General features: G+C 32.6%; 2 protein-coding genes across 2 annotated transcripts; one reads left to right on the top strand and one right to left on the bottom strand.

Moving 5' to 3' along the window:
• Window positions 1-409: 409 nt before the first annotated feature.
• mRpS16 (mitochondrial ribosomal protein S16) lies at window positions 410-1554 on the bottom strand. Its single transcript, XM_074113238.1, has 2 exons — window positions 1166-1554; window positions 410-945 (listed from the first exon to the last, which is right to left on the bottom strand). Exons 1-2 carry the CDS (start codon window positions 1552-1554, stop codon window positions 894-896), a joined length of 441 nt encoding a protein of 146 aa, XP_073969339.1. The 3' UTR covers window positions 410-893.
• Window positions 1555-1639: 85 nt separating this feature from the next.
• On the top strand, window positions 1640-11294 carry LOC141446635 (BTB/POZ domain-containing protein KCTD9). The gene is made up of 9 exons (XM_074113229.1): window positions 1640-1784; window positions 1939-2251; window positions 2406-2527; window positions 3251-3481; window positions 3576-3733; window positions 5146-5369; window positions 5453-5648; window positions 6432-6565; window positions 6851-11294. The coding sequence occupies exons 2-9, from the start codon at window positions 2204-2206 to the stop codon at window positions 6965-6967; spliced, it is 1230 nt and encodes a 409-aa protein (XP_073969330.1). The 5' UTR covers window positions 1640-1784; window positions 1939-2203; the 3' UTR covers window positions 6968-11294.
• The last annotated feature ends 72 nt before the right edge of the window (window positions 11295-11366 follow it).

The raw sequence follows: 11366 nt of genomic DNA, 5'->3' as shown, positions 1-11366 counted from the left end.
TCATTTTTATTTTCACTTACTGGTAAGGGATCAAGTTATCTATCATTTTTATTTTCACTTACTGGTAAGGGATCAAGTTATCTATCATTTTTATTTTCACTTACTGGTAAGGGATCAAGTTATCTATCATTTTTATTTTCACTTACTGGTAAGGGATCAAGTTATCTATCATTTTTATTTTCACTTACTGGTAAGGGATCAAGTTATCTATCATTTTTATTTTCACTTACTGGTAAGGGATCAAGTTATCTATCATTTTTATTTTCACTTACTGGTAAGGGATCAAGTTATCTATCATTTTTATTTTAGTTTCACACCTCTCAACTCAGATAAAGACATTTCTTTTGTTTAAAATGCCTTTTAACAAAAGTGACTAAAGGGACTTCTGCCAAGCTTTGACGCCGTGCTCATCTCAAAAATAACATTTTATTATAAAGAATACTGAAGCTAACAATCATTTAGTACAAATTTCAAGTTTGCCAAAAAGTTATAAATGAGGAAAGGATTTACAAGAGACTGCATTATCTACGTACATATGTATGTCTACCACTGGTTTTGGATAAAGGGTTAAGACATCATAAACCTAAAACCACACCTCTGCCGGTACCACAACACTGAGTGTATAATTTCATTTCATTTTCTCTCTAAGATTTTTACGATTGTTTCTAAACTTCGTCGGCCATTATACAATGGCCTGGTCTTAAATTTTTAAATAAAAAAAAAAGGCCTAGAATACCTCATGATTAGAGAGCAAAATTTCTAATTTTCCTTTAACATATTTTTACATAAAATCAAGCTCTTAAATCACCAAAGACCTGGGTATCTCTTGAAAGAAAACAAATTCTGCTTCTTATCAACACTTCAGAAAATACGTCCTATTCATTATTCTGTTCTCAGTCCCAAAACTTTTCCAAAAACATGGCTAATTTGTTAAGATCATCATTCCTGAAATTTGTCATAACTGTAAATAACTATAAAATCACTAGAAGGACATTGAAAATGGTAAGTTAGATAAAAAGAGAATGTTTAATGACTGTAACAATAAAGTACTTTCGTTAGTAGGACATTAAACCCAACCGTGAAAATAGGCATTACCTTACTTTAAAGAACTTTATTTACACTAAGTAACACATTTATTTACAAAACGAAATAACAAAATATTTACGATTCACTAATTGAATCTTCAGAAGTTGCTTGTGACTGAGCCGCCCTTCGTTTTTTCCAGGCAGTCATGTAAGTTATTGGGTGAATAGGTAAAAAACCAGCTAAACCTAAAAGTTCTGCAACAGGAGTGGATAATTCTGATCCTTCACCGATCCAGTATCTTATTCTTTCAAAATTAAATGATACCAATTTTTCATTCTTGTTATTCGGCATTGGATCGTATGTACCCAACTGTTCTATGGGCTGTTGATGTTGGTTTCTTCCTTTCATGATTACTACAATGTGGTAGAATGGTCTGTTAGCACATCCGTAACGGGCAAGTCTGATAGCCTTCTTAGCATTTTTTATACACAATCCGCCACCACTGGAAGGAAATATCGCTGAAGCCATTAACTGTTAATTTCTTTCCTGGTTCAGAACTCAAGTAAAATAACCTCTACTGACTAAACCTCCACTTTTAATCACTTGGCTATTTCTCTGACCTAAACATTATGATCACATGCAACTTAATAATTAATATGATTGGAACACATTTATAATCAGTATCAATCAGTTTAAAATTATTATACTCAGAGATACCCCAAAGGACGCTTCGCTTAAACTTCTATCTGCACAAAATAGTAAGTAAATACTGCATATTAAATCTAAAGTTTTGTAATCTATGCATAGCATTCATTTTTCTTGTTTTTACACTTCAGTTTAGTTCGAAATAAATAAATAGTATAAATTAGGGAATACTATTTTTTTAGATTGAAAACAAATATTAAATTTCAGAAAAACAGCTGACTTTGAAGAAAGATTGAGAAAGCCGTGCACAGTGCAGTAAATCTTGACAGGAGTAGAAGAGGCGATTGTGATACTAGTCCTTATTATTTCTTAGTTCTAGTTTTGGACGATTAGAGAGGTTACTTGGTTCAGCCCAACCTTCAATTTTGTGGAATATCTCAACTATTTTCAGTTTTAGAAGCATGAAGTGAACAGTTTTATTTTAATTTTTATTCATTGCTATTTTAAAGTCGCCTTGTTGCTTTTAGACAAGATGAAGAGAGTTGTTTTGTTCAGAAACGGATCTAACATAGACGGGAAGGTTAGTTAATTTGTTATCATATAAATTATATTCATTTTGTATGTTTTTTTAAAAATTAAAATTGATTTATTGTGTGGAACTTTAATTAAACAATGATTCTTCTATAGGAATCAAGTTAAGAAGTTGGCAAATCACTATTTTTCTCTTTTTCTAGGTGGTACTTGTAACACATTCCCTTGAGGAACTTTTAACAGCTGCAGGAAACAAATTTAATTTAACTGCTAAGAGATTGTTTACTGAAAAAGGTGGTGAAATTGATGATATTAAGTTAATTAGGCAAGTTCTTTTAATTCATTAGACCAATCACATCACACTGACTATATGAATATTACATGTTGGGGTCGTTATTTATGATTGTGAATTACCTGTACAATCGGTTAAAGTGCTAATAGTTTTCTTTACAACAAGGGATTAATTTCACAAACTTTTCGATTTTAATTTAAAATATTTTTTGTTAAATAAGTAACACTATGGCCTAAAATTGAGTTTAACGTTACTTTGTTTCCTTTAAAGTGAAAATGATGCAGCCTATTATTAACAGCAAAAAAGGGCTTTAGGATTTTTTATCCTTTAGTTTCAATTGAGATATCACTAATTGAGATTGTGAATTGTGAAAGGCTAATACCAAGAGAATTTCTTCACTGGGAATCCAATGCACTAACCACTTGAAAAAGGCTCAGAGCCTGACTTCAGATAGGCGCCTTAATTAAAAAATAAATAATTGTTTCTACTTTCAGAAATAAAATCTTCGGAAGTACTTTTTTAATGTTCATTTTTAAGGCTGATTCTTAATGAAAAATCATAATAATAGAAAAAGTATGAAAAAGTTGTGGTTCCCAATTGAAATAACAAATCACGAGTTTTAAATTAAAAAAAAATTGTTGCTCCACCTTAAAGAGAGCAAAGATGTTGTACAATAATTGCCTCTTACGGGGATTTTTTATTTTGATTAGTTTTATTCAATAAACTTTGAAGTTGAATAGATATTTTACATTACAGAGATGATGATATCCTTTATGTATCCTCTGGTGAATATTTTATCGCACCGAATTCACTAGTAGGTCAGAACAATTCTATTTCTGGCGCACAACCTCTTAAACAGGAAATCGTGGAGATACGTAGAATGGAACCGAAAAATTTACATTGGGTTACTCTTAATGTGGGTGGCAAATACTTTACGACGTCTAGAAGTACATTAGTGAGTAAAGAACCCAACAGTATGTTGGCAAGGTATGTAGAATCTGTTGCATTCTTAGTTGATTTTTTTATAATTGTACATACATTAAATATATTGTCAGATATTCTGTTTCTATTTTTTTTCTAGAATGTTTGCTGAACGTGATAACGGATATTTTATGAGTCCAAGCAATGTGGATAGTCAAGGTGCATTTTTAATCGATCGCAGTCCAACATATTTTGAACCGATTCTTAATTATCTTCGAAATGGACAACTTATCTTTGATAACAATGTAAATCCTGAAGGTAGTGTATGGGTTAATTTCAACCGTTTGATGTTAGTTTTCTTAAACTGTTCGATTTCATCTTTAATGATTGAGTGATTAATTTCGCGTTGATAAATCAACTTAACTCTTTTCAACTTTATGTTTTGTAAGAAATATACTTGTCTTGAGCAATATAATTTATTAGCTTAAGATTTTTTTAAAAAAATTTATTTAGAAATTTGAAAGCAATATATAAATATTTACAATAACTAAATCTGGTGAAGATGAAAATTGTGCGTGATGAGGAGAAAGGAAACAATCCAGCTGTAACACTGTGATGATAATGATGATCTTCAGACCTCAAGGATGTCTCAGGGCCTTGACGAATCAATCGGCGTGGTGGATTGGCAGGATTGACAGTAAAAACGAGAAAAACAGAGCAAGTAGAGAGATCAGATGGAACTTGCAATATTTCATCTTGGCGAGTTGTACGCATATAAAGGTCGTTGTGAAAGAGTAAGGTCAGTCACATATAAAGGAGTGACAACTATCTGTTGGAGTAATTTTGATTGAAAAGGCTGTACATTCCGCAAGTTTGTAGTTTGATTGAACCCCTTAGCTCTACTCCGTAGACCACGTAGGTTGGAAGATAGTATTTTATTAGACACTTTGAGTTCTATTGTATTTTGGAGCGTTGTCCAAGTATTCTGTAAAGTCCCGCACATTTGCCAACGCTTGTCTTACAAATCTGTTGTGTGAGTTCCAAGTGAGTCGTTTGTCCAAGAGCTCAAGGGAGCGCACCAGATCTGTGCAAGGAAGAGAATTGTTGGTGTAGCCAGGAGGAAAGAGTCCTGCGAGAGTGTAAAAGTGCACGCTAGCATATCTGTGTGTTCATTTTAATATAAACAGAGAATCCAAATTACGAAATGTTGGTTTAGAAAAGAGTCAAGTCTTCTAAGTCAAAGTCAAATCGGAATTGTGGTTATACGTATATTTCATGCTCATTAATATTGCTGGAATAAACCAGCGGTGTTTTAAAGAGAGCTTAACTTAACTCACATCTAAGAACACCGAATTTACAAACTATCCTGGAAAATTGATGGAAATAAAAATCGTTGGGTCATTTTCGTGAAAAACTTAGCAAACTGAAAAATGGATTCTGTAAAGCGGCACTTTGGGAGCTGATCTTGTCGAAAACGGAAACAGAGTTTAATTTATTGGTCAAGGGGCGGGACCTGATCACCAAGGAAGCAGCCTCAGTGTCCTAAAACGTAGAAACACTTCAATTTGTGAAACTAGCTTTTTTGTGCTCTAAATTAAAAAGTCAAGAATTAGAAAAACCATACACGCAGTATTAGATAAAAACAACTAACTGGCATTGCGGGTTCATTTGATATCTGAAAGGGGGGAAATGTATTTTTATTTTTTATAACTGTTAATTTTTTTGTCTAGGTGTTCTTGAGGAAGCTCGTTTTTTTGGAATTGACTCTGTCATACCTCAATTGGAGAGCATGATCGCAGCAAGTCAGCAGACAAGAGATAATCTACCTTTGACACGACGAGACGTCATTAACGCACTAATTAATACACCTTATACCGCTGAATTACGATTCCAAGGAGTGAATTTAGCAGGTTCTGATCTCAGCCGGCTTGATTTAAGATATATTAACTTCAAGGTAATAATTCATTAATTTGCATTTAAGTGAAACCTTAATGATAATTTACTACATGTTCTTTTCAAAATATCCTTTTTCTTCAGTACGCATGCCTTCACGGATGTCGAATGGTCGGTGCGAACCTTAGTTGGTGTTCTTTGGAAAGAGCTGATTTATCACATGCTGTCTTGGAAGGCGCTCAGTTGCTTGGCGTTAAAATGCTTTGCGCTAATCTTGAAGGGGCAAACTTGCGTGCTTGTAATTTTGAAGATCCTGCTGGTACTCGCGCCAATATGGAGAGTAAGTAGAATTTTTATTAACTTGTTTAACCTATTAGTCAGATTATTATTGAATCTGACTTGGGTACTGTTCACCAAGGCAGCCGCAGTGAACTTAAGAACGTTGAATAGAATAATAATTTCTTTTTTAAATAAGGTAAAAGATTGGTGTAATTTAAAATAGATTTTCTAGTTACTCTGTGTGAACTTTATTGTACAGTGGATATATGTGGGTGTATATATTGGGCCGGTTTGAATGTAGTGGTTATAAAGGGTAAATTTGTAAGTGGGAGATTCCTAGGTCTGACGCGCGTTTAGCTAGTTTGTATTTTTTCAGAAAAATGTTAATAGTGAAGTATGTGCTTCCATTTAATTCCTCAACACCATGTTAGTAGTTGAACGTAAAGCCCCTACTTAAAAATTGGTGATTACTTTGCGTATATATTGTAATATTTTGTTCTTGATTAAATGTTCTTTAATCCAACTATATCAATTTTATTCATTTGATAAATCGCTTCATTTATTTTGATAAAGGTATTTAATGTATCTTGCATCTATAATTATTCAGTGTCCTTGCCGTAGTTGTTATTATTTTTGTTGATGAACGTTAGGGGGCCACTTGGCCTGACAAATTCAATAAATCAATGATTACTCTATGAACTCTACGACATTTTATGCTTTTCAATACAAGTTTCAATACACAAGTTATTCAACAAAATAATAGATTAATATGTATACGGCGGCAGATTTCTATTATAAGAATTAAAATATATACTGTTTGGTAAAAAGCTGATTTGTGGTTTAGGTGTGAACTTGAAGGGAGCGAATCTAGAGAGCAGCAATATGGCAGGTGTGAATTTGAGAGTTGCTACACTCAAAGGAGCTAATCTGCAGAATTGTGACTTGAGAGCTGCGGTACTTGCTGGTGCTGATTTGCAGGTGAGCTTCATTCATATTGGTAATTTTTAGTAAACCTGTGCTAGGCTTAACGGTTAGGTCGTAGAACCTCGCACAGGCAAACTGTCTTCTACGGGCTAATTCTCGATGGGATGTTCAAATATCCACTACTTTTTGAGTTGCGGTTTACAAAATAAATATTTACCTGTCAAAAGTAGACATTTTTAAGTGCAGTATTAATATATTTTACTCTCTTCCACTTTAATATAGCTTTAATGTATTTAATACTGATTTTATTTATTTATTTTATAATCAATATGTTTACAGAATTGTGACTTATCTGGTAGCGATCTACAGGAGGCAAATTTACGTGGTGCCAACTTAAAGGACGCAGCTTTGGAATTGATGCTGACACCATTGCACATGTCACAGACCGTCCGTTAGGTTACAAACGAATTCAAATATTGCACACGTTAAATGTTGGTGGGCGGGGGCGGAGGAGGATAAACCAACAAAATTGCTATGATTATATTCTTATGACGACTTATTATTATTTTTTAACAGAAAATTTGACCTTTAGTTTTTTTATTTTGTCGTTTAAGAAAAATACATTATTTTGGATGAGAAACTAAAGAAATCTAATATCTAATGGATTATTTTTTAAAAAACAATAAATTTTCCAAAAGTCGTGAAATTATGCATTTTTTTTATGTCGGTATGAAATTGTTGATGTCGGTGCCCTCCTTGTAAAAATCGATCTGAAACAGAAGATATTCGTAGCAATTTGATGTTTTCTATTACTATTGTAACAATACTGCCGTAAACGTTCAAAGTATAAATTTGTTTAGTAAAGTAAAAAATTATAATATTCTTGTGCAATAATTACCAACGGATGATTCGATTAAAACATGAAAAATATAAAATAAAAATTAAATTTCACTTTAAATATTCCCATAACTATCTTTAAATATCCGGCCAACATTGCCCCTATATTTAACTAGTGGTTCTATATATATATATTTATATTTATATTTTTATCTCTTTTAATATCTATGGAAAACATTTTATTATTATTAAAAATTAATACCGTGTTCTGAAAAATTGCATTTATCATTAATGAAATATTATAAAACTATAACATTACTATGTAAGAGTACCCAATGCCACATTAATTAGAATAAATAAAATCAATGCCATCGGTACAATTACAAACACTGTGATCATGGTTTTCATCTTTATATTTATATATATATATAGAATATTAATAAAATTTCGAAATTATTAATCTATTAGACATAATCGTTCAAAATGATTGAAATTTAAAACAATAATCTCAAAATTCTTAAAGTTCTGATATTTCAGTAAAATACTTTTTTGGGGATAGGGGGAAGTTCATTGATGACGTTATTTATCGGCTTAAAAAAAATTGTGCTTTCCAATTTCATTATTTTAGAATATCAAACTTATATTTTTATCTTGCCTCAGAAATGTTTTCCAAATATTTGTTAACCACTATTGTTATTCACTTTATCACTTTAAAAATAATACTCATTCATTTTAATTGCAGTTCCTATAGGTAACTTTTTTTAAAAAAAACAAAAGATAAGCTTAACTATCCAAAATGTCCCTTAAATAATATTCTAGATTTTTGTTTTTTTCTAGTCGCTATAACGTAGCATTTTAAATTTTCTTAAACTTCACTTACCTGTAATCTTCTTTGTCACTAAAGAATTTTTGAAATGTGGTTTCAAAAAACAAGTAAACAAACAACAACAAAAAAAAAAAACAATCAATAAGCCTTTACTAAAAAACAAAGGAATATTATGTTTTAACTAAATTTCCCTTGTATAAGAACTAATACTTTGCAAAATTCCTGTTCCAAAAGTAATCATTGTTCAGTTGTGTTTATTTTATTTTAGTGTCTGCCAAAGTTGTATTAAGTATGTTGGATCATCATGCTGATTTTGTTCTTGGATGCATGCTTGAATCATCGCTTCTTACACTGACCAGGATTTCACTTAATTAATTATTAATCAATTACGTTAATTATTGTAATTTCAAAAAAAAAAAAGCGAGTATTGCAGTGATGAAATGGTTAATGGTCAAAGCTGATTTAGAACGTTGCTAAAGTGACGCAATTCCCCAAATAAGCACACCGCGCATCGCTAGTTAGAATGTGTCGTTTGTTTTGTTAAGTGAGAACTAGTGGATTAGATTAGATTTCTTGAGGGGCTGGCTAGATAGCTTACGCCACCGCGATCTAACTGGCCAATCAATTTGACCGCTAGTTCTAGTTAGAGCACCTCTCGCTCTTTGTCCAGTCTTTAGTTAAAGGATGAAGTAATGAGTTTTTCTTCTGCAAAGAGCAACACTCAGTTCACAGCTGCCCTTTTCACTGTCAAAACATGTACATTGCCGTTCCTACATGTTCTTGACATGCTGTGGGGCCTAGGTATACAAGTGTTTTCTCAGTCAGTAGTAAAGAAACGCCCGGCCTTGTTACAATAATTTAGACGATTTGCTTTCACGAACTACTTTAATTGCCCTAGGCCTAGGATTTTTACCCACTCCTCCAAAAGATTTACTGCCCTATAAGTCATTTAATGGTTAAACTTGCATTTTGCACGAAAGGGTACCCCGGGTCTACCGGTCTTTATTCTGGCCACTGATTCTCGACTGGATCTCAACCACAGTCCCACACTAGCTAACAGTCTCTTAATTGGACTGGCCTTTTTGGCCGCCAGGTTACTCAAGAAAAAGACTTCGGCCCGAATGAAACCACTGGCATCTTGATAAAATACCTAGCTCAAAAAATTAGATCAGTTTCTGCTACCTTTAGGTCATTAGAATAGTAGATCGCCCAATATTAGCAAATCAAGATCTTAAAAATATAAAAATGATGTTTTTGACCAGATAGTTTTAAATGAAACCCTTTGGCAAATTTGACTATTGCAGACCTGCGGTTAAGGGAACGCTGGCTTAGTGTATATTACCTAGTTTCTGTAGTAAAGCCGCCCTACTATCCTACTTTATATTCCTTTTATTTAACTTGCTCGTGACGACGATGTTAGGTCCAAGTGTAAGTGCCGCACCAAAGAAAGGCCTCGTCAATAACAGAGGATTTGCATTCTATTTCAGACTTATCTTCCTTACGTTGCAAGTTAGTTCCCAAGATCGACTAAAATCTGGACTTGATTCAGCCCGTACAAATTTACTCATGTGAAAATTTATGCAATTATATTAATATAATATTGCTCATGTTCACTCGCGACTATACATATGACGTAAAAGGACTAATATACTATTGGTGGCGAAGATACAGGAAGTTGATTCCGAAGCGCTTCCTTTATCCAAGCAGAAAATTAAATAGAAAACACTTGAAGTATTACCATAACAGATTGATGGGAAACCAATGGGCTATGTTCGAGCTTTTTTTATCTGGCTTCTAGGAACTTTCTTTTATCTTTGGAAAGTGGAAATATTCTCCTTACGGGCTATCGATCTCTCAGATCTCAAAATATAATTTGGTACAATAAACCGTATTTCCTAATTTTGTAATTTTTTTCAGAAAAAATATTACTCAAAAACTCAAGAAAAATAATGCACAATAATCAGCTGTTCTTTACGATTCTAATATATTGGGCTGACTTGTTAGTAATCCATTTTAAATACCTTTTTTTTTTTAAAAAAAAAAAAAAAGTTCAACTGATTTAATTTCGGGTTGGTCAAAACTCGAAACAACGTAAAGCGGATATTGTTTAAAAAGGTTTTCCATTAAGTACTGATTTTTTCAATTAGTTTTATCTCCTTACGGATGGGTAGAGTACGTTGGCTATGAGACGATTGGCTTGTGCTAATGTTTCGGGAAAGTTTTTGTATTTTGTGTTGATAGTATTATTGACGAAAGCAATGTTAAAGTTGCTTCCCTCTGCTGAGATTGTTTCTCCAAATGTATTCAATGCAACTCTTACCTCTTAATCCCAAGAGGAAGAAAAATGATTTGGATCCCGGCTCTGAGGGCGGATCAATATCCGGAACTGGCCCATCTTTAAAGAGAAATTAGCAAACTGTCCTATTGTAATGTTTTGAATATTATTTTTAGTTTTAATTATTTTAAACGCGTTTTTTTTCAACTTATGTGATAATTGTGATTTAAATGTACATATTTTACGTTTAAATAATAATAAAAAAATATTTATTTTTTAAAAATTATTTAAAAAAATTAACAAAAACTTCAATTTTACTTAATGTTGACCGGTAATTTCCACTGTGAGGATTTGTAAGCAGAGTTAATGTGTGATCTTGGCTATGATAAGAAGAGCGGTTGTTGCTGCTATCCCACATGTAGGTGATAGTTACACCCATCAACTACTTGGCAGTCCCTTCGGGTAATGTGTGACTGTGGTGTTGACGGCACTGCTGGTCTCGCCACCCGTAGCGCTGGCCGCTAGATGCCTGCAGAGTTGGATTGCACTCTCTTTTCTTCACAAACTCTACATTATGCACTTTTTATATTACCTTACAGTGAAATTGCAATTTTAAAAGCAAAACATTAATGTTAAAATTTCTTTGCCTTCAAATTCAATTAATCTGTAAATTATAAATATTAAACAGGTAAAAGATTAGAAAATTATTATTTTTTTAAAAATCAGTATTAAAGAAATTATATATCATTACCGATACTTAAATTTGTTATGACCTAGATTGTATAATACATTATGTGAAACTATTATATGAAATCTACTAAAAATAAAGTGTTTCCTTTCTGTGATTTACACTTCTTTCCTTGTTACCATGCTCACATTGGTTTATAACAGTGATGTCTAGTTGTCCTCCTCTAGGT

The sequence above is a fragment of the Rhodnius prolixus genome, unplaced genomic scaffold, assembly GCF_049639745.1.
Source record: "Rhodnius prolixus isolate KJV_2025 unplaced genomic scaffold, Rpr scaffold_7, whole genome shotgun sequence".
Taxonomy (NCBI): Eukaryota; Metazoa; Arthropoda; class Insecta; order Hemiptera; family Reduviidae; genus Rhodnius; species Rhodnius prolixus.
Note: the sequence above shows the minus strand (reverse complement) of the source record. Positions and strands in the feature narration are given on the sequence as shown.

Bases quoted from the DNA above. Each gene is read 5' to 3' on its own strand.
- LOC141446635 (XM_074113229.1), top strand. From the start codon at position 2,204: ATGAAGAGAGTTGTTTTGTTCAGAAACGGATCTAACATAGACGGGAAG. The intron at 2,528-3,250 runs GCAAGTTCTTTT...TTTACATTACAG, and splicing joins GATGATATTAAGTTAATTAG to AGATGATGATATCCTTTATG. The intron at 5,649-6,431 runs GTAAGTAGAATT...TTTGTGGTTTAG, and splicing joins TACTCGCGCCAATATGGAGA to GTGTGAACTTGAAGGGAGCG.
- mRpS16 (XM_074113238.1), bottom strand. From the start codon at position 1,554: ATGGCTTCAGCGATATTTCCTTCCAGTGGTGGCGGATTGTGTATAAAA. The intron at 946-1,165 runs GTAAATATTTTG...GACAAATTTCAG, and splicing joins GAAGATTCAATTAGTGAATC to GAATGATGATCTTAACAAAT.